This window comes from Enhydra lutris, unplaced genomic scaffold (genome assembly GCF_002288905.1).
Source record: "Enhydra lutris kenyoni isolate GAN:26980312 unplaced genomic scaffold, ASM228890v2 scaffoldscaffold31, whole genome shotgun sequence".
Classification (NCBI taxonomy): domain Eukaryota; kingdom Metazoa; phylum Chordata; class Mammalia; order Carnivora; family Mustelidae; genus Enhydra; species Enhydra lutris.
In genome coordinates this window covers 20,868,474-20,889,834 of record NW_019154115.1, presented here as the reverse complement: position 1 = coordinate 20,889,834, position 21,361 = coordinate 20,868,474, and the positions used below count along the sequence as shown (strand labels likewise).

At 50.0% G+C, this 21,361-nt stretch overlaps 1 protein-coding gene across 1 annotated transcript in view; it reads left to right on the top strand.

Moving 5' to 3' along the window:
- The first annotated feature begins 724 nt into the window (after positions 1-724).
- The window catches only part of LOC111153129 (integrin subunit alpha 11), a 108,354-nt gene continuing 87,717 nt past the window's right edge, over positions 725-21,361 (top strand). Inside the window, exon 1 of the mRNA XM_022511924.1 lies at positions 725-845. Coding sequence (XP_022367632.1) covers positions 725-845 — 121 coding nt within the window. The remainder of the gene's footprint in view (positions 846-21,361) is intronic.

Genomic DNA, 21,361 nt, shown 5'->3' with positions numbered 1-21,361 from the left:
GCGCGGAGGGCTGGCGGCCCCGCGGGACACGCTGGCCACTCCAGGCGCCCCGCCGGGGACACTCGAGCGTCCCGGGAGCGCGGAGGGCGCGTGGCCCGTGCTGGGAGGGGACGCGAGGCGCGGAGCAAGCGCCGCCTCCGCCGCCCTCCTGCCAGCGGAGGGAGCCGCCTGAAGTTCGGGGGGCACGACACGGAGGCCCGGAAGGGCTGGGGGACCTGGGCGCCGTGAGCTGCCCAGAATCCCTCGGTCCGGGGACGGACGAAGCCCTAGGGCGGCGGCCCTAGGCGGTGGCGAGAGGTCGCCGGCCGGGCCAAAGGAGACCGGGGCAGCTCCGCAGCCAGGGCCCGGGAAAAGTTACCTGATGCTTGGGGTAGGGACTGGGCAACCCGCGCTTGGAATTACGCAGTTATTCAATAATCTGGAGAAGCCGCCGTCGCTGAGAGGCGCGCCGCCCGCCTAATGCAATCCAGGTGTCGGGGCGCGGCGGGGACCTCTGTCCCGCAGGGCGCACGACCCGCAGCGAGAGGCCAACCCTAGGCTCTCCGCACTGGGGCAACCAGACTGCGCTTCTCCACTCCCGGCGACCCGGCCAGACCCGTACCTGTAGCGCCGTTCTACCGGTGGCGACAGCTTTCGGGGCCTCTCGTTTGCGCAGCCGAGTGTCCCGGTGGGGACCAGCGCCAGCCGCGGGTACTGGCCCCCCCGGCCTCGCCTCCCCTTCCGCATGGGTTCCGGGCTGGGCTGGGGCCGGGACCGGGGGTCAGATATGGAGGCAGCGAGAGAGGAGCCGTCAGGAAGCACAGGTGGAGACCCCACAGCCCCGGCTCACTCACCACTGTCCGGAGGTACCTCGAAAACAAGTGCACCCCCCGCCCCCATCGGTCTATAGCAGAGCTTCTGGGAGGGGCTGTAGTTGAAAAAGTCTCTGGCTGATGGAGTTCAGTCCAGATCCTAGAGCCACAAAGTAAACGTTAACGCTTTAAGTTGTTGGGGGAAAGGGGTGTTCTGGAGGACAAAGGAAGAGCTGCCACCAGGCCAGTGTTCATCTAGAAACCAGCTGCCGAAGGTGATGCCCATTCTATGTCACTTAGGAGGGAAGAGAACTCCAGGAACTGTCTTCTGATCACAAGAGGATCCCTCCGTAGGAAAAGGGAGTGTGCGCCTGTGTGACTCCAGAGAGGAGGACCCATCCCACCAGACCCTGAGATGGAGTGGCTAGACTCAGTCTGAACCTCAAGGGACTGAGGGGGAAGTCTTTGCAGTCAGAACGTGTTTTCCATTCTGGCTCTGCTGCCCACTAGCCGTACAACCTTGAGTACATTATGCAATCTCTCCACAGGTTTCCTTCTCTGTGGAATGGAGATGGAAATTCAGACTGAGTTCATAAAGTTCTCCAGATAATTGAGTGAGGCACTGTCAGAAAAGCCCTTAACTCTGGGCTGGGTGCACAACAGGACAGAAGCAATGGTTGTTCCTGTTGTTGTTAGTCAAGCAGGAACGGTGGTGAGGGAGGGGGGTGTGCGCTAGGGGAGTGGGGTGAAGGACAGGGACAGAATTTGTGACTCAGAATTCCCTTTAAATGGAGAAAACCGCCTTGAGTTCTGTCTGGTCAGTTTGGGTTCTTAAAATATGGGATTCATTAAATATATCAATCAATGTTGGAACGACATCTGCTTGCAAGAAACTGGGGGTGGGGATGAAGTATGTGTGTGATCTGGGCCCTGCCTGGTGCTGGGAATGAGGCAAGGCCAGGCGAAGTTAAACAGAGGGAGAAGGGAGTGAACAGCACAGAGAGACTAAGAGCCACGGTTCAAACAAGAAATTCAATTTCACTTGCATTTGCAAGGAAGGCTTCCTGAAAGAGGAGGTATCATTTTAACAGGGTCTTGAAAGAGTGTGGAGAGGCCTTAAAGTCGGTTGGTTAGTAAGTTAGAGTGTTATTTCCAGGGACTAATCAAAGAACAAAAAGGTGGATATTATAAACCACAAGGGTGACCCTAGCTTGGACTCCGAAAATTGGAAAGGTCGTAGGGTCAATGAATCCATTTCCGTGGCTCTGGAGCAAGATTGATGTCCATCTCCCAATTGTGTATCACATGGATCCAATGTGAGAATTACCAGGAAGCGTGCCTGCTGGTGACGGCACAGTTTGGCTGAGCAGGGGAACAGGGGACCTATCACAGGCCAAGTTGGGAGGGAGTCTGCACTGAAACCATTATGAGTTCAGAGTCTCTGTCTTGCCAGAGCTTCTGCTACAAGCTGGGCAGGCTGATGGGTGGGCAAAGCTACCAAGAAAGCAAGAGAAAAAAAGAAATAGACAAGGCCAAAGACTTCTATAGCTGACATCCAGAGATAGCAGATCCATTGATAAGAAGTTTCTATAATAACACATCTCTAGTAAGGGTTGATGAGTGATGATTCTTTTCTTAAGATTTATTTATCTATTTTAGAGAGAGAGAATGTGTGTGTGAGTGGCAGGGAGGGGCAGAGGGAGAGGAGGAGAGAAAGCAGACTCCGTGCTGAGCACAGAGCTCCACACAGGGGTTCATCTCAGGATCCTGAGATCATGACCTGAGCTGAAACCAAGAGTGGGATGCTTCAGCGACTGAGGCCCCCAGGTGCCCGAATGCATGATGATTCTTTTTAAAACCTCAGTCTTCACGGAGCATCTGTAATCTGCCAAGCCCCATAAAGGCACACAGGGAGATTAGGCACAGTGTGGGGGTGAAGGCTCTGGGGTCTCACAGCCTGGACTGGGTCTGGGCTCTGCCAGTTAGGACTCTGTGCTCTTGGCAAACTACTAAGTGGTTCTGTGCCTCAGCTTTCTCACCTGCAAAATGGGGATGAAAATAATAGAACTTACAGAGTTAGCCAAAGATTAAATGAGTAAGTGTAAATAAAGGGCTTGGAAAATCCCAGCACACATTATGTATTCAAGGAGGTTGTCTCTGTTTTCCATCATCATCAGCAACAGTAGGATTCAAGATACTGACCATTCAGTAAGGGATGGGAGGGTGCACAGAGATGAAACTGCCAAGCCCCAGTCCTAAAGAGAAGTGTAAAGGAAGGGCTGGGGTTGGAGGCTCAGAGGGGGCATACATGCCAAGCGCCCAGGAAACCCACACTTTCCCAGCTCTTCTCCCAAAGACCTGGCCCAAAGTCTTCAGTCTAATGCTCTCCCAACTGAGCTATTTCGGCGCCTTAAACCTGGCCCAAAGTCTTGATCATCATGGGAGTTCAGGGATGGATGGATGGATTGATTGATTGATTTGCCATGGAGTCAGTGTGATCTTAGTGTGAGTGCCTTGTGGCATTTTGTGGAGCAGAGAAAAACCATGCCATTTCATTTCCAGCAGGAAAACCTTGTCTGGAAAAAACACAGGACTAGGCAGCAGGAATGTGCAAAGACTAAAAGGATCCAAGCCCTACTCTCCAGCTTTGGAAGAGCAGAGCAAGAGATGAAGTCTGTCCCTCCCTGCTAGGAGCTTGTCAGGCAAGCCTCTCCACGACCATCACCAGCTGAAGAGCTTCTAGATCCTTACACATGGAAGCCCTTCCACATAGGGCTCTGAGGGGATAGGAGTAGAGTCTCACCTTCTTTCTACTTATACCCCATAGCCCATCCACCCCACCCTGGACCCCCAGAGATGGGCTATCTCCTGGCCGTTCTCCTTGTCCTCGCCCACACACACAGGGCCATGGGCCTTAAGGCATTCAGATGGTGACTCACCTTCTTTATAACCTCTCTGCAGCTCTTTCTCTCCCCTCCTGTAGTGGAAGCTTCCTCCAGCAGCAGGGAACTTCCCTTCCGTCCTCTTCTCTCATTGCTTAGGACAAAACTTTTTTCTCAGCTGGCTTGACTCTTTTTTTTTTTTTTAATGGTAGTGTTTTGTTTTGTTTTGTTTTTTCTAAATAAAAGCAAAATTGGTATGCAATATTATATTAATTCCAGGCTACAACATAGTGATTCAATGTTTATATACGTTACAAAATGCTCACCAGGATAAGTGCAGCTACCATCTGTCATCATATAAAGTGGTGACAATATTATGTTCCCTGTGCTGTACTTTTCATATCCATGACGTATTTATTTTTATAACTGGAAGTTTGTACCTCTTAATCCCTTTTACCTCCTCGGTCCATCCCTCCACCCTCTTCCCCCCTAGTAAACCAGTTTATTCTCTGTATTTCTGAGTCTATTTCCATTTTGTTTTGTTTGTTCTTTTGCTTTGTTTTTTTAGATTCCACCTGTGAACGAAACCATAAGGTATTTGTCTCTGTCTGACTTATTTCCCTTTAGCCCAACACCCTGTGGGTATTATCCATGTTGTTGTGAATGGCAAGATGTCATTGCTTTTTATGGTTGAGTAATACTCCATTGTGTATGTATGCCACATCTTCTTTATCCATTCAGTGGACATTTAGGTGGCTTCCATATTTTGGCTACTGTAAATAATGCTGCAATGGACATGGGAGGACATTTGTCTTTTCATATTAGTGTTTTCATTTCAGGGGAGTAAACACCCAACAGTAGAATTGCCAGATCATAGAGAAGCTCTATTTTTCACTTTTTGAGGAACCTCCATACTGTCTCCCACAGTGGCTGCCCCAGTTTGCATTCCCACTAATAGTGCATGGGGGTTCCCTTTTTCTCCACATCCTCTCCAACACTTGTTACTTCTTGTCGTTTTGATTCTAGCCGTTCTGACAGGTGTAAGGTGATTGCTCAGTGTGGTTTGGAATTGCATTTCCCTGATGAGGCGTGATGGTGAACATCTCTTCATGTGTCTGTTGGCCATCTGGATGTCCTCTTTGGAAAAGGGTCTATTCAGTAGATCTGCCTATTTAAAAATCAGATTGTTCATTTTTTTTTTTAATGTTGAGTTGTACGACTTCATATGTATTTTGGGTATTAACCCCTTGTCAGATATATCATTCACAAATATTTTCTCCCATTTAGTAGGTGTTGATGGTTTTCATTTTGTGGGTGTTTACTTCACTGTGCTAAAGATTTTAGTTTGATGTCGTCCCAATTGTTTATTTTTGCTTCTGTTGTCCTTCCATCTGGAGACAGACTGCCCCCCCCCAAATATTGCTAAGACCAAGGTACAGGAGTTTACTGCCCATTTTCCTTTAGGAGTTTTATGGTTTCAGATCTTACATTTAGGCCTATCGTCTGTTTTAAGTTTGTTTTTGTATATGGTGTAAGAAAATCGTGCATTTCCTCTTTCCCCCTGCCTTCCTTCCTTCCCCTTTCCCAACTTCTTTCTCTCCTTCTTTTTTCTTTCTCTTTTTCTTTTCTTTCTTTTCCTTCCTTCCTTTCCCTCTTTCTTTCTTTTCTTTCTTGCCTACCTTCCTTCCTTCCATGTAGCTGTCCGGTTGTCCCAACACCATTTATTGAAGAAACTGTCTTTTTCCTATTGGATGTTCTTGCTCCTTTGTCATAGATTAATTGACCATATAAATGTGGGTTTATTTCTGGGCTCCCTGTTCTGTCCCACTGATCTATGTGTCTATCTTTGTGCCAGTGCTACACAGTTTTGATTATTACAGCTTTGTGGTATAGTTTGAAATCCAGGATTGTGATACCTCCAGCTTTGTTCTTCTCTCTCAAGATTGTTGGGCTATTTGAGACTTTTGTGGCTCCACACAAATTTTAGGATTATTCTAGTTCTGTGAGTAATGCTATTGGTATTTTGTTAGAGATTACATTGGATCTGTAGATTGCTTTGAGTAGTATGGGCATTTTAACAATATTAATTCTCCCAATCTATGAATATACTATATTTTTCATTTATTTGTGTCATCTGCAATCTCTCTCTCTCTCTTGCTCTCTTTCTTTTTCTTAACTTTTTTTCTTTTGAGAGAGAGAGAGAGCAGGGAGGAGGGAGAGAGGGAGAAACAATCTTTTTTAATTTATTATTTTTTATTTAAGATCACTTTAGTTAACATATAGTGTATTATCAGTTTCAGGGGTAGAATTTAATGATTCATCAGTTGCATACAACACCCAGTGCTCACTGCATCCAGTGCCCTCCTTAATGCCCATCACCAATTACCCCATCCTCCCAGCCACTTCCCCTCCAGAAGCCCTCAGTTTGTTTCCTGTATAGTTAAGAGTCCCTTATGGTTTACCTCTGTCTCTGTTTCTATCTCTTATTTTTCCTTCCCTTACCCTATGTTCATCTCTTTTGTTTTTTAAATTCCACATATGAGTGAAATCATATAGTATTTGTCTTTCTCTGACTTATTTCGCTTATCATAGTACCCCCTAGTTCCATCCATGTCGTTGCAAATGGCACAATTTCATTCTTTTTCATGGATGAGTAATATTCCATTGCATATCTAAACCACATCTTTATCCATTCACCTATCGAAGGACAGCTAGGCTCTTTCCATATTTTGGCTATTGTAGATAGTGCTGCTATACACATTGTTGTGAATGTGTCCCTTTGAATCATTATTTTTGTATCCTTTGGATAAATACCTAGTAATGCAATTACTCGGTTGTAGGATAGTTCTGTTTTTAACTTTTTGAGGAAACTTTATACGTTTTCCAGAGTGTCTACAGCAGTTTGCATTCCCACTAACAGTGTGAGAGAGTGAATTTTAAGCAGGCTCCATGCCCAGAGTGGAGTCCAGCACAGTGCTCGATCTCACTACCCAGAGGTCATGACCTGAGCCAAAATCAAGAGTAGGATGCTCAACAGAATGAAACACCCAGGTGCCTCAATCCTCAGTGTCTTTCATCAATGTCTTACAGTTGTCAGAGTAGAGTTCTTTTACCTCCTTGGGTAAATTTATTAGGTATTTTATTCTATTTGACACAATTACAAAAGAGATTGTGTTCTTAATTTCTCTTTCTGCTAGCTCATTACTAGTGTATGCAAATGTAACAGATTTCTCTATATTTTATATCCTGCAAGTTTGCTATATTCATTTTTTAGCTCTACTAGTTTTTGTGGTTTTTGAGGGGACTCTATAGGGTTTTCTATATATATCCTGTCATTTGCCAACAGTAACGGTTTTACTTCTTTTTTATCAGTTGGGAGACCTTTTATTTCTTTTTCTTGTCTGATTACTGTAGCTAGGATTTTGGATACTATGTTGGATAAAGGTGGCAAAGTTGGTCATTCTTGTCTCATTTCAAATCTTAGAGGAAAAGCTTTTCACTGTTGAGCATGAGGTTGGCTATGGGTTTGTCATATATGGTCTTTATCCCGTTGGAGTATGTCATGGCATCCAGTGGACTCAGAGAAGGTCAGCTACAAAACAAACTTTTAACATGCACCAACGCATTTCAAAATGGTATTTCTGCTGACCCCCATCACTTCACGTCCCTATCCCCCCCCCACACACACACACTACCACCCAGCTGTGGGCTACCATCAAGGATGGATGCCATTTGAAACCATCTTCACCCAAACAATTGAGAGCTCCAAAGACACCCACATGCCCTCGGTATGGAAGGCTTGCTAGAGGGAGCTGTGGTCCAGGTGGGGACCATACCCAACCCCCATCATGTAAATCCTAACTGTACCAATTCTTAGCTGAAAGCCCAGAAGGAGAAGAGAGGAGAGAGCCTGCAGTTGGTGATCTTGTAAACCCAAAGTGAATAAGCTCCCAAAACATTCCACAGAGGGCTTTCATACTGTGTCTTATGATCTGAGTCACAGCATGAATAAAGTCCCACATGGAGGGAAAATTGGTCGGGGAGTCACACTGCCTCCCTGTCTCCACCCCTCATTTCTTTTTTCACTTGCATGCTTCCTGAGCAGCAAAAACAATCACTACATGAAGGGCCCAGGAGCCCAACAGCCCGGATCCAAATCCTTTCTCCTTGGGTGACCCTGGATAAGCCCCTCTGGGCCTCATTTTCCTTCATCTGTAAAATGGGGAGAACAATGACTTCACCCCCTGCTATGCCTGCTATGTCTGCTATGCCAGACGTTAGATCATCTCTTTGTGGTCCATTCCCATCCATGCTTACAATAGCATCCAGCATCCAGGAAGCCCTCAGCTACCAGGACCAGTTCTTACCCTTCCCATCGTTTATTATTTGACAGATGCCAGCCGCCGTTTGAAGCCCTTTCCTGCATCTCAGTTAGGCCTGGCTACTGCCGCACGAGGTCACTACTGCGGTCACCGGGTTACACGGGAGGAGTCAGTGGTTCACCCAAGGTCATGCCGATAGAGTAAGAGGTAGTGTCGGGATTGCCTGGTCCCCAAGCCGCAGCTCTGACTTAATCCATTCATGATATTTCTTTGGGAAATGGGCCTGGAGAGCATTGAAAGATGAGTAAGACACTCTTGCTGAAGGAGCTGTCCTCTGGGAAAATGAGATCAGTGCTCAAATGGCCACCCGCACAGGGGCACCAGCTCACAAGTGACAACTCCCTTCTTCGAACTCAGCTAGCCACTGATTTCTCAGTCAAGATGCTGGCTGGGTGAGAAGCGGTGCTCACATGGGGCCTCAGGAGGTGGGGGCCGCTCTCCCTTGCCTCATAGCTTGGGGCCAAGAGAGGCTCTGCCAGCTGCCTCCCAAGTGCCCTATACTCTGGACCACTCCACCTGCCCCCAGACTCTCTCTCTAGTCCATCCTCAGGGTCCAGGCTGAGCAAGTCTGCTCCTTTTCACCTGATCACAACCTTCTCTGAGCCCCAGACTGTTAACAAGGAGTTAGTTCAGGCTAAAGAGCCCTGATGAGTGGTGACAACTTCATGTGTCCTACCTGAAGGGATTCACACTGGAACTGGGCTGTGCCTTGAGCTAAAGGAACCAAGGGCTCATGGTGGGATGTCAGGCTCAGAGCCTAGCCAGCAGACCACAGAGATGAGGCAGGGGACCTGCCTTCACATGGTCTAGCCGCTCAGCCCACTAAACCAGTCTGCGGCTTGGGTGATATGCTAAAGCAGACAGAGGTTTTTCCACGTGGCATGTGGGGTGAGTTAGGCAAGTTGCTATAGGAACATACTCCAGGATTCCAACAGGATGACACAGAGAAGGGGCTCCTGCCTCTACAGCTGGGGCTGATGGCTTTCTTCCTCCAGTAGCATCACCCAGTGGGGCTGGGCTACCAGAAATCCTGACCCTGTAGATTTTCTGGGCCTATTTCTTTACAGATTGGGAAGACTGTGCCTGAGGAAGGTCTTGAAAAGAAAATGATGAAGTGGGTTCAGATCCCGATAAGCAGTACCATATGTTCATTCTCTGAGTGAGTGGGGGGCCAGGTGAAGCTTAAAGGCCCTGCCAAGGGGGCTATGTCCATTAGACAGATGGAGAAACTGAGGCTATAAAAGGTTTCCCGAAGGTTACATGGGGACTCAGGGGTAGGTCTTCTGGCCAAAGATGAGCTTAGGAATCTAATCTGCCATACCTAATTTAAGGAGCAAGAAATGCTTCAGCCAAAGGAATAAAGTTCTAATGGTAGAATTTCTACATCTCTGGTAGGCAAGTGGGGTAAGATCATTGAAGTCATTCTCTATAGACCTTTGGTTGTATCCCCAGTTTCCATAGTTCTCCCTCTCAGCCTGGCCACTCCCAGACCCTCAGACCACTGCCCCCTCCTCCTGCCAGAAAGGTCACAAAGCAGTGTCCATCTTCTCTTCCTCTACCAGAATTGGTCTTTCCCTGGAGCTAATGGCCCCTCAGATTCAGCAACTGGTGGCAATCATAACATCCCATAAATAACTTGTAGACAGGGCTCTTCTCTGAGTTTATTCACACCATTTTCCACACATGCAGGACCAGCTACATAACCTGTAGAACCCAGCACAAAATGAAAATGCAGCACTCCTTGTTTAAAAAGATGAAGAATTCCAGGATGGCCAAAGAGGAGCATTAAACCAAGCAAGGGCCCTTCTGTGTGTAAGACCCTGAGCAGTTGCACAGGTCGCACACCCAAGAAACCAGCCTTTCCAGATAGCGCACAGGCAAAGTGAAGCCCGGGTGGGGTGGGAAAGGATGCTCCATAAGGAAGAGAGACCTGGTAGCAGAATAGTAGGGCACTGGGTCCTCCCTGAGGCCCCAGCCCAGCTTGGGTGTCTTTGTCTCTCTTGTTCCCACCCATCAGACCTTTCTCAATAGCAGCCAGAGTAAAGCTAAAACACGAGACAGTGTGGTCACTCGCCTCCCCTTCAATGGCTCCCTATTGCCATTAGGTTGAGTACAGACTGTAAGAGAGCTAAGCAGACCCTGAAAAGCTGGCCTTGGCCTGTGCTAAGGACTCACCTTGAGGATCACCCACACGGCCCTCTAGCACCCCCAGCAGACTGGGCTTCCTTGTGTTTCAGACACACCAGCTCTTTCTGACCTGCACTCAGGTTGTTCCTTAGTTCACATCCCACGTCCTCCTTTCTCCTGGCTGCCTCCCACTCACTCTTCAGGTCTCCACTTGGACACCAGTTCCTCTCGGAAGCCTCACCTCATCCCCACAGTCCGACCTTGGAGGCTTGTCTGCTATCCAGACCCCTGCTTTCCACGCAGCACACAGTCCTGTGACTGCTTGAACATCTTCCTGCACTGGACTAACAGCGGAGACCACCTCCCCGACCAGACCCTGTGTCCCCAGCTCTCCCAGGTGCCACAGTCGACACTCAATTAATATGTACTAAATATGTAAGCACTGTCTCTCCAAGTAAACAGAAAGCTATCTAAGGGCAAGGCAGATGTGTTGCATTTCTCTGCACATGCCCCCCACCCAGGAGGTCCTAACGCAGGAGCCCATATGAGTCAGGTCCCATGCTAGGTGCTCTAGTGGGCAAAAGACAAGAGATGTGATCTGTCCTCCTGTGGTCTTATGGTTGAGTGGGAGGGATAGGATCTTCGGGTAAATAACATAAGGGAAGACACACTAAAGGCTATTCCAGCTACAGATAAAAGACCCTGGGATTTGAGAGTTGAGCAAGAAGTTGCAAATGCAGGAAGGGTAGCGAGTGGATCTGGGCAAAGGGCCTGACGTTGGTCAACAGGATGCTGGAGGGTGTGACACAAGGAACCGCAAGAAGGCTGGGACCCTGAGAGAGGACCTGAAGGCCAGCCAAGGCATTGGATTTAGCAGCTAGGGAGCCACTGAAAGTTTTTGAGGGAGGGTAGTGGCATGTTCGAATCTGTGTTTTGAGAAGTCATGAGGGGGAGAAGAGAATGAATACTGGGAGTGGGTAGAATGATAAGATGGCATGGTAGCGACCCAGGCAAGGGACAGGGGACACCAGAGCCTGATGGAAAGGGGGTGAGATGCAAGAAGAGGCGTGAGCCTGGGAGGCAAAGAATGGAGCAGGGCCTAGTCACGAGGGGAGGCAAAGGTGTCAGGGAGGCCAACGGCTGGTGCCACTGGCCTGAGAAGAAGAGGCTGGAGGGAGAGAAGTCAAGTCTGTTTGAGACATGTCGACTTGGTGGGGCTTTGGGGGCAGGTGGAGGCAGCCCCAGACCGGCTGGAAAGGTTGGCCAGGAGCTTGAGAGTGAGTCCGAGCCCGAGGGCTTTGAGTGGGATTTATCACATAAATGTGCTCAGTGAGACACAGGCCTACGTGAGAGGGGGCACCCGCAGATGGGGCCTCCTGCCTCCCATCCCCTTCCCAGGCCCAGAAGCAGTGATTCATGCCCCAAACTTAAAGAGAACCTAGATTTTTATTTTTTTTTTAAAGCCTTTCAGAGCAGAAGAAACCAAGGAAGAAGGCCAGGCCAGACCACAAGCCAAGCGTCAGCTGTGGAATGTGCTTGCTGCTGACGGTGAGGCCAGCCGGGGCAGAGACGCAGGCAGGCTCGGCAAGGGGCCCCAGCGACAGTCCCGAATGCGTCCTAATGGTCACCAAGACTGTTCCTGCTCTTTTCTCTTTTCGGCGTGCTGCTGCCTGCGTTCTAGCTCATCTTAAAACTCGCTCTCCCCTGCCATACCCCAGCCCGGGAGTTCCCAGGTCCCACATCATCCGTGCCGGGAAAGCTCTGGTTTGCCCTCTGCCTACCCATCTCTACTCGCTCGTCCTGGAGGACTAGGGACCAGGGGGCTGGCGGGGGTCAGGAGGCTACTGCAGGACCCCCAGAAAGGCTCCTATGGCTCATGGCAACAACCACCTAACTGGTCTCCCAGCATCTGCCTTGTCCCTTGAGGCCCTTCCCCCTCGTCGGCAGAGGGATGCTGCTAGAATGTAGGTCAGATCATGTCACGTCTGCCCTCTGCTCCAAGCCCTCCAGGGCTCCCTTCTTCCCCTGAGTAAGAGGCCCCTTGTGATCCAGCTTCCCTGCCTTTCTGACCTCATCTTTGGCTCCTCCCCCACGTGTTCCTTCTGCCCCACCCACACAGTCTCTGGAAGATTCTCCAAGCCAAGCATCCTGGGCTCTGCACTTGCTCTTCCTTCTGCCTGGAATGCTCTTCTCCAAAGAGCTTCTGTCACTTCCTTCAGGCCCTTACTCCAGCATCACCCACTCCTGGAGGCCTTTCCCAGCAGGGCCAATGAAACTTCCAACCTCCGCCACATGCACACACAGACATCAACACCCGCCCAGCCTCTGCTTCTCTGAGCTTATTTCTCATTCTTTAGCATCGTCACCGATTTATTTACTCACCCTGTTCATTGTCTGCCTCCTCCAACAGGAGGAGATCGTGAGAGTAATCGTGAGAGCAAGGATTCTCGTATGCCATGTTGGCTTCTGGGCCCCCGGGGTCCGGAGCAGGCCTGGATAGAGCAGGCAAGCAATAAATAGTTGTGGAATGAATCAATGAATCAATGAAAACTCATCCAGGCCTGCAATAGCCTGAAACCCCATTCATTAATCCCCTCTGAGGTTACGATCCCCTTTCTTAAAAGGCCAGTCCCCTAGATGGGCTTGTGTACGGTCTTGAGGTTTCCAAAGCCATTTGCTATTATGTTAAAGGCTTTCTTTCCAGACAAGAAGAAGTTAGTGGCAGTTTCAGATGGACAGGACAAGGTGGTGGAAGAGGGTCTCTTGAGGAGAGGAGGGCCTGGAAGGAGCAGAGCAGTTCATAGTAGGCAGCCCAGGTTGGCCCAGCTGGCCCCGTGCTATTCAGTATTATTATTACTGTGACTCAGGCAGGACACGAGGGAAAGGGCTTGATTTTACACAGTGCAAACCTGTGTATATAATGGGACTTCCCAGGAAACAAGGCGGGTGGAGGACAAGTTCAAAATGCTTCGTTCCCCACAGAAGGTTGGTGATTCAGACATTGTCCACGTACCGCGGGACACAACCATATCATTTAGTACCCAAGGAGGGGCTGGCAGTGCCCAGAGAAGATGGCAGGGACTGAACGGTAAGCCCCAGGTTATGCTCCAATCCCTGGGCACTACCAAACCACAATGTGCCCTGGGGGGCTTGGGAGAGCATGTGAAACCCATTGTAAGGGTGGAAAGACTGAGTCTGAGTCAACGCGGTTCACATGAGTAGCATGTTGCAGTGACTTGGGGTGCGATTCCTAGCCCCGACACTTACGAAGTGTGTGACCTTGGGCAAGTCACTTCTCTTTAGATTGTATCATGGAAATTGTAATGCTTACCATGTAGGATGAGTATGAAAAATTAGGAATGATGCTGATTACCCCAAAATGTCTGGCAGGGATGAGGAGCTCAGTAAATGTTCCTTTATTACATTTAGCAATAATAATACTTGCTGACATTCATTGAGGGCTTCCATGAATCAGACTTCGTTTTAAGGACTCATTATCTCTATAGTCCTGTAAGAGGAGTGCTATGTCCCCCATTTTAAAGACGAGAAAACGGAAGCCTGTAAAAGTTAAGTAGCTTACCCAAGATCACCCAGAGAATAAAGTCATAGCCTGGCTCGAACCCAGGCTGTCCAGCTCCAATGACCACAATCCCAAGAGGTTTATGTGACTCGTCCAAGGTCACAAAACCGCCTTTGAACAAGAGAACCCAGATCCAAATCCAGGTTTGATCATCTCAAAGCCCACTCCCTTCCTGCTTTTCATGTACCTCCCACATGACTTTGGCCTTACCTGTGCAACATGCTGATGGTTTTCGCTTAATAATTTTCTTTAAATTGACTTTCAATCAGCTTCATTTTATTTACCCCAATCCAAAGCAAAAATCTTCATGAAACCTAAGCTTTCATTGGCTTGCCATTTTTTACTATCCATTAAAGAAACACATGAGTCATTGAGTTTCAAAGTTCACTCTTGTCCCATGTAAAATTTTTCCGCCCACAAAGCCATGGTTTGGGGGCCACTGGCTTACACTGTGCAGCGCTCAGGAAAGACAGATACCCCTGTATCTGCTGGGACGGGGTCAAGTTGGACTGGGGGATTTTATGAGACAGACCTGGACTCCATTCATCTGTGGCGTGATTTGCCTTGGTCGAGGTCTCTTCAAGGGCCAACTCCCCTCTGGCATTCGCTAGGAGGAGTCTAGAGAAGCTGGTAGGTGTCCAGGCACAGGGGTGGCCATTTTCCCTCGTGCTCAGCCCACCCTGGGGCTTTTGCAGAGCTGCCTGACTTGGCAGTGGCCCAGCTGGCCTAGTTCCCACTGCTGATGGGGGTGGGCCTGGGAAGAGTGGTCTGCCCAGGGTGCCCCACTCCTGAAGGCGAAGGGAGCTTTATATGGACCTAGAGCCCAGATCAAAGCTTTGCGGAGCGAGGGTTGGCCTGGAGTTGGGATGGGGGCAGGAGGGGTGGGATGTGGTGGGGGGAGTAAGAAACCACAGGGAGGACAGTCCAAATAAATCTTTGGACCCCACGAGAGAAGAGCAAACCCCCAATCTTTTCCATAATAAGTGCCCTTAGTAGATGTAGGTTAAAATGAAGAGGAGCTTGTTGCTCTCCTGGGCTTTAGCAGCCCAAGAGAGACCTCCTCTTTCAGGAAGCCCTCCTGGACCACTGCCGAAGTGATGATCATATTTCTGTGGGCTTCTCTATCTTATCAGCAACACCTCCCTTATCCTGGCCCCTTGGGCAGTGGACACTGTTCATTGGCTTCTCTCTTACTCTGTCCCCCTCTGTGTAGCATCACACCACCCTGCTACCCAGTGCCAACACAGATCCTGCTTAAGGCTGGGACACTGGCTCAGGCATCTCACCCCAGCCAGCAGCCCCCGCTTCTTCCAACTGTGGCTCTGCTCAGCCTGCTGGGCAGGAAAACAGCTGCAAACCAATTCACACAGAGGAGCTCCTGGGTGACAGGATATGAGCCCTACCATGCTCCTTACTGATATTTTTAGGAGAGGCTGCTTGAAACCAGTGATGACTTGACCCAAGCAGGCCAGTCTGCACCAACCCTGAATCTTACAGATGTGGAAACCAAAGCCCAGGGCTGAATTACATCTCTCACTACCCCTCTGAGTCGGAGATCATGAAGAAGGCTTGGCTTACTGATGATGACCTCTAGGTCGAGTTCAGGCTCCTGTACTAAACTTGAGGGAGCCATGTATCCTTTTAAGACTTCCATCCAATCACTTCTGAAGTGTTTGGCCTCCACAATTCTAACAGCTCTTGCTTCTGTGAACAGTCCTGAGCCAGAAGCTCAACTTGGACTATAAAGGCCACGTGTAACATGAGAAAGTTGACCATGGGGACTCTCTTTCAAAAGAAGTTCATCTAGAGTGTGGGGAGACCCACTGCATGGTTGGCCCTTCCCCTGCTGCAGGTCCATGAGCAGTCCTAGGCCCCAGGGGCCTCTTACAAGGCCTCAGTACCAAGTATCTGCCTGAGAGGAAATGTAGAGCCTGAATATCCCAGACAAGCGGCCATCCTTGGCTTGCATCCCTCCAGGGACAGGAAGCCCACCACCCCACAAGGCAAACCTTTGCTTTCTAGCAAAGGCAGATGGAGTCATGAGCCCTTGAGTCTTCTAAGGACCTAAAAGGGACAATAAACAGTAGAGAGTTTTGGAACCATAAGGAATGGACATACACAAAAACCCAAAGAGAGGGCTTCTGCATAAGCTTCCCAGAGCCAAACACTTCCACTCCCTGGTACCCTCCACTCCCATCAAGCCTAGCCAATAGCATCCAGCTTAACTTGTGTTCTGCTTGGGTCTATGTTGAGCTCTGTGCAGCCAGAGAACTTTTCAGATGGGTGTGGGTGTGTCCACTGTAGGGCAGGCCCTGCAGGCTTGGGAGGGAAGGCCCCCACAATTCCTTTTTTTAGTTCGTATTCAAAGACTAGGGGCAGACAGGCAGAGCAGTTCTCTGGGTCCCACTGCACTGCTTCCTCTCTTCCGAGGGAAAGCCCTGCCACAAATTGCATATCCTAAGCCTTGTCTTTCTCTTACTTTGCCCAAACACTCCCTGGGCTGGGGCTAACCCTGGATGTGCAGGGCTCTTGATCCACACCCCCATGACAAGCAGGACATAATCTTAGGAACTGGAAAACCAAAACCAAACTGTCTGAGCTCTTTGAGCTGGCTAGTATGTCAGGAAAGGGAGGAACTCAGTGTCCAATTCGGCTTCCTTTGAAATGGCCAGTGGCCAGGACCAGAGTGGGCAGGGCCGCCACGTACAGCTGTGCAGACTGTGCACTACATAACTTGATCAACTACAATAGAAACAGCACCCTCTGCAGTTGTGTAGTGCAGTGCAGTGACTGGGGGACAGGAGGGGGTCAAGTGTTAACAGTGTACATTAATAGAGCAGCTAGTCCAGTGTGTGCCTTTTACAGATAAGAGAGCAGAGTCAGGAAGAAGAAGAAACCCATCCAAGATGGAAAAGAAGTTAAAAGCTATGCTGGGATTAGAACCAGAGCTGCTGGAGTCAGATTCAGTACTCTGAAGTTCTCTCCCTCTCTGAGGATCCAAGGCTCGCATTCCCCTTCTATTCCTTGTTGGCAGGTTAGCGTATGAGACTCTTGGAGGCCTGAATGCTTTTATTCATTCCCCCCTCCCCATCTCTTTCAACAAATGCATATTGAGTATTTATTGTGTGCTAGGCATTTTTCCAGATGCTGAGGATAAGGTAGGGAGACAGACAGATACAGTCCCTTCCAGGAGAGTGCTGATAAATGTTTAACAACTTGTTCTGGTTCTTGGAAGGAGATGGGAAGAGTCCCTATTTGTAGCATTTGCCAAATATCGTGGTGTAAATCCTCCCGCTGTGGTCCGTTAAAAACCACCGTGACATCACTGAAAGGGAAGACTGCACACATTCAGCTCCGTGAGCGTGGTCTCCCCAGCACACCACTGGTCCCTTTCCCTGTAGAAATGAAACTCTAGGGGCAGAGGGAACTGTGTCCAAGTGAGCAAATAGCTCTTATAACCAACTGTAATTATCTTTATTTGTAAAAGACATAAGGAAGATGCTGTGAGGGAGAATAAGGGTTCTCCATGGCATGGCAAGGGAAGATTTCTCTGAGGCTGAGACATTAAAACTGGAAGTTAAGAAGGAGCTGGCTGAGCAAAGATCATGGAGAATAATGTTCCTGACCAAAGGAACAGCACATACAAAGGCCCCGAAGTGGAAAGAACTCTGTGGGTTTGAGGAGCAGGGAGGAAGTCAATATGGCTGGAAGTAGAAAGTGAAGAAGATGGTGATGCCGGAACAAACAGAGCCTGCAAGGCCTGGTGAGCCCTGGGGAAGGGTCTGGAATCACCCTGAATGCTGTGGGAGGACCCTGGAAGGTTTTTAGCAAGAAAGTGCCAGCCTCACTCTCGCTGCTGTGAAGAGCGTAGCTTGGAGCTGAACGCAGGTAGAAGTGAGGGACCGAATGGAAGGCTCTCGAAAAGGTCCAGGCACACAAGAATGAGAATGACTCGGTGTGGGTGGCATAGGAGGAAATAGACAAGAAGGGGACTCATTCTAGGAAATCGAGGGGGTGGAGCCTGTAGGATTTGCTGCCTGGGGACTGACTTCCAAGTCTTTGACTTGAGCAGTCAGGTGGTTGGTAACTCCAGGTCGTGAAATGAGGAGTCTTTGGGGAAAGCCTATTGGGGAGGGAAAACCTAAGGCAACTTTTTGGTCACATGAAGTGAGATGCCAGGAGACATTCAAATGAAAATACCTGCTGCAGCTGGGCATTAAGCATGGGGTGCAGAGGGCCGGGCTGGGCTGGGCTGGGTGTGGTCTAGGGTTCAGAAGAGCCTGAGCGAGCCACTTTGGGGTGAGTGGAGAAAGGCAGCGGCCCAAGGCCCACTCCCTCAGCTGGGTCCTACAGGTGTATATTGGGTTCATATCTCTTGACTGTGGTCCCCCAGGCAGCTTGCAGTGGGTGTACTGAGGGGAGGGGGTTAGTTCATCTAGGCTTTGTTGTGCTTGAAATGAACCTGCAACACAGAGATTCATAACACTGAGATCGGTGTGTTTCTGTATCTCCTTCACAGCTGTTTTTGAAAATCTTAAGGAAAGCAGTCCATTTGGATCACTTTTCCTGGCTAGAAAAAGGAGTAAATGATGTAAGGCAGAAAAATGCACTGGCTTTCATGAAATTGTGAGTCTTATTCCTGAAGGAGGTGATCCCCTGAGGGCATGAGATGGCTGTCCAAGGCTGGGAGTGAAAACAATGTTAATTACAGCAAATTTCAGTTCGGAGTTTGCTGTTTTCAATTTTTAGGCCTGTTTTCCATGAGCTTGACATCTGCTTAACCAGCACATTGGCAAACTCCTGATTTCTCAAAAAAATAAAAAGGACAGCTCTGGCTTTCGCCAGCACAGCCTCCTTCTCCCCACTCCTCTCGCAGGATGCTTATGCAAGTGTATCTCTTTGAGCCCACAGCATCCCCCACCCCCAGCCCCGTGTAAGTGTTGGCTCTCCTCGGTAACCCCCAGTGGCCAGGGGCCCTCAGGACCCCATACAGCTGCCCAGCCCATGTCTGATTGCTTCTGATTTGTGCTAAGTCACACATCAGCAAGCATTAGGACCCTACGGGAACAGGACAGAGAATGTCTGAGCTTTTAGATGAGACAAGGAGACTGGAATAGGGGACAGAGGTAGGCTGGTGAGATCCATAGTGTTCCTTCTGGGTAGACAGTGTGTTAGAAGCAGTCTGGACCCAATGAGATCATGAATATGGAAGCTTTTATCTACCTTTGTACACATAGGAAGGCTTTTCAGGACACAAGATTCAAGGGGACCCAGAACTCACCCAGGGACAACGTCTAGACCCCCTTACTGTACCCAAGAGGAAGCGGTCTGATTCCAATGTGCTCTTTTTTCATACATGTAACATCCTAAAAGACATGAATGTACACATTGACCTGGGGCCCTTCCTCCTGCGACAGGGGGCAGGTGGCCACAGCTACCCAGGAGATGGCTGCTGGCTCGCCCAGAGTGGCTCTCTGACAGAAGCAGCAGGGAACACGGGCTGGGGACATGCTGGTTCCCAGATGAGATCACTGCTCTGAGAGAGTCCCCCAAGACATGAGAGGTATGCTCGTTCTGTGTGGAAGGCCATGGAAGCCTCCACACGAAGGCCTCTCCCTCCCTTCTCTACCAGTGTGAGGAGAGGGATGGTCCTTCAGAGGGATGGTGCCTGCATCCCCTGAATCTGCGCCTTCTTCTGAGCTGTTGGGTGAAATCATTGCATCGGGCTCCCTCAGTGGGCCCCATGCCACTGCACCACACGGGGATTGGGGTTGAGGGGCTGGGATTTGAGATTCCGTCCAGAGATAGGTTCCCTCCTGCTTCTTCAACAGAGGGAAGGAAGAGGAAGGACGGTGCTTGGATGGTGACACTCGTGGTTGGAGGGATAGGACAGAGGGTGGACTCCATAGGACTTCTTTCTGAGGAAAAGGCAGTGGGATAATGACCTGTTAGCAGAGAGACCTGAAGTGCCTCTTGAAAGGCAGTCATTCTGTAAAGAAGCAAGGCACTGAGGAGCTGGTGGGAGGAGGTGGAAAACAGGCTGGTCTTCAGCCAGAGGAAAGACCCAAGTTGGGGCAGGTTTGCTCGAAAGCTCCAGAGGGCCGTCAGGGCCTGTCAGTCAGACCTGGTGTGGAATCCCCAGGCCTGTGGCCCACCCCCACCCCATCACAGCCCCCAACTGTAGCAGGGGCTGAGTGCTGAGCCACGGAGGGCAGGTGGGAGGGGGCTCCAGCTCCCTTCCAGAAGTGGCTTGAAAGTGAGGGGGACCCAAGTGCTACAGGGGAGAGGCAATGGCCCCAGTCCCAGAAGCTAAACTGGCAGGGACTTGGGGGGGCAGTGACCATCAGCTTGCCCTCTTGGGGTGCCCAGTGCTCATCTGCCGCCTCTCCCCTCCAATAGGAGATGGATTTGGAAGTGAATCCAGAGGCAAAGGGCCACACAGACTCAGAACATCCCGACTGTCAAGGTTCTTAGGCTACCCGGTCCAGCGTCCTCATTTTTGATAAGGGGAAACTGAGGTCCAGAGAGAAATGCCTTGTTCAAGGTTCAGCCAGTGGGTGGCAGAAGCCAGGGAAGAACCCAGGGCTCCTGCTGTCTGGCCTCCTTCTGCTTACCAGGGCAGGCCTAGCTCTCAGGAGGTGGGCACTATATTACCAGGTTGCTTTTTCTGAATTGTCAGGAGCCCCTCCTCTGGCTTTTGACCTCAGTGGGAGTCCTCCAGCCAGTTCTCCCCAGTGCCTTCACTGGGCTCATTACTTCCATTCCTAGAAGATCCTGGGGAGAGAGAAGCATCAGTCATTCCAAGGCCACGTAGCCGTGTACTCAGGGAGGTAGTGCCCAAAGCCCGGCATCCACAATTCTAAAGAGAATTCCGGAGGCAGCCACGGTATCCCCTGCCGCAGACTCCCGATCTCCTCCCTGGGGTTTCAGCAGCACAGTCTCATGATGGGGCAGGGCTGTGCTTTCCTGGAAAGGTGACCACATGGCCTGGACCCCCACCAAGGCCACCCCTCTGGCAGCTGGGCGGGCCGGTAGCCACAGCCAAGGAAGAGAGGCCCTGAGGCCTGGTCTCCAGGGTTCAGGCAAGGAGAGAGAGCTGGGCCTGCACACTCCGGAGCGCTCCATGACAGTTCTCTTCCGTCCTTCCCTTTGGCTTGGGAATGCAAAATATCATCATTTTTGCCTGGAGAGTTCCCTTCCTACATGTGTTTGGCTCTGGCCAACATTGAGATGAGTTTGCATTCCTCCACATTGCCGGGCCTCCGATTCTAAATTGTTTGCAAAGTCTCAAGACAGATGCTCGCGTGCCGACAGCTGGAAGCTGGCTGTGCTTTTGCCCAAGAGAAACTTACTGACGTGCGCAGGGATGGGGCCTTAGAGGGCAGGGAGCAGAACCCTCTCGTTTTACAGATGGGGAAACTGAGGCCCACAGAGGCATAGGGACTGTCCACCGACACATGGTCCAAGTAAGTGACAATGCTGGGATTAGAACCCAGATCACACCGGCCTGGTCCAACTTTCTCTGGGCCTCACTTTGGGCTCTGCTGACTAGTACACATGTCCATTGGGTCGCCCACATGACTGTTGACTCTGAAGACC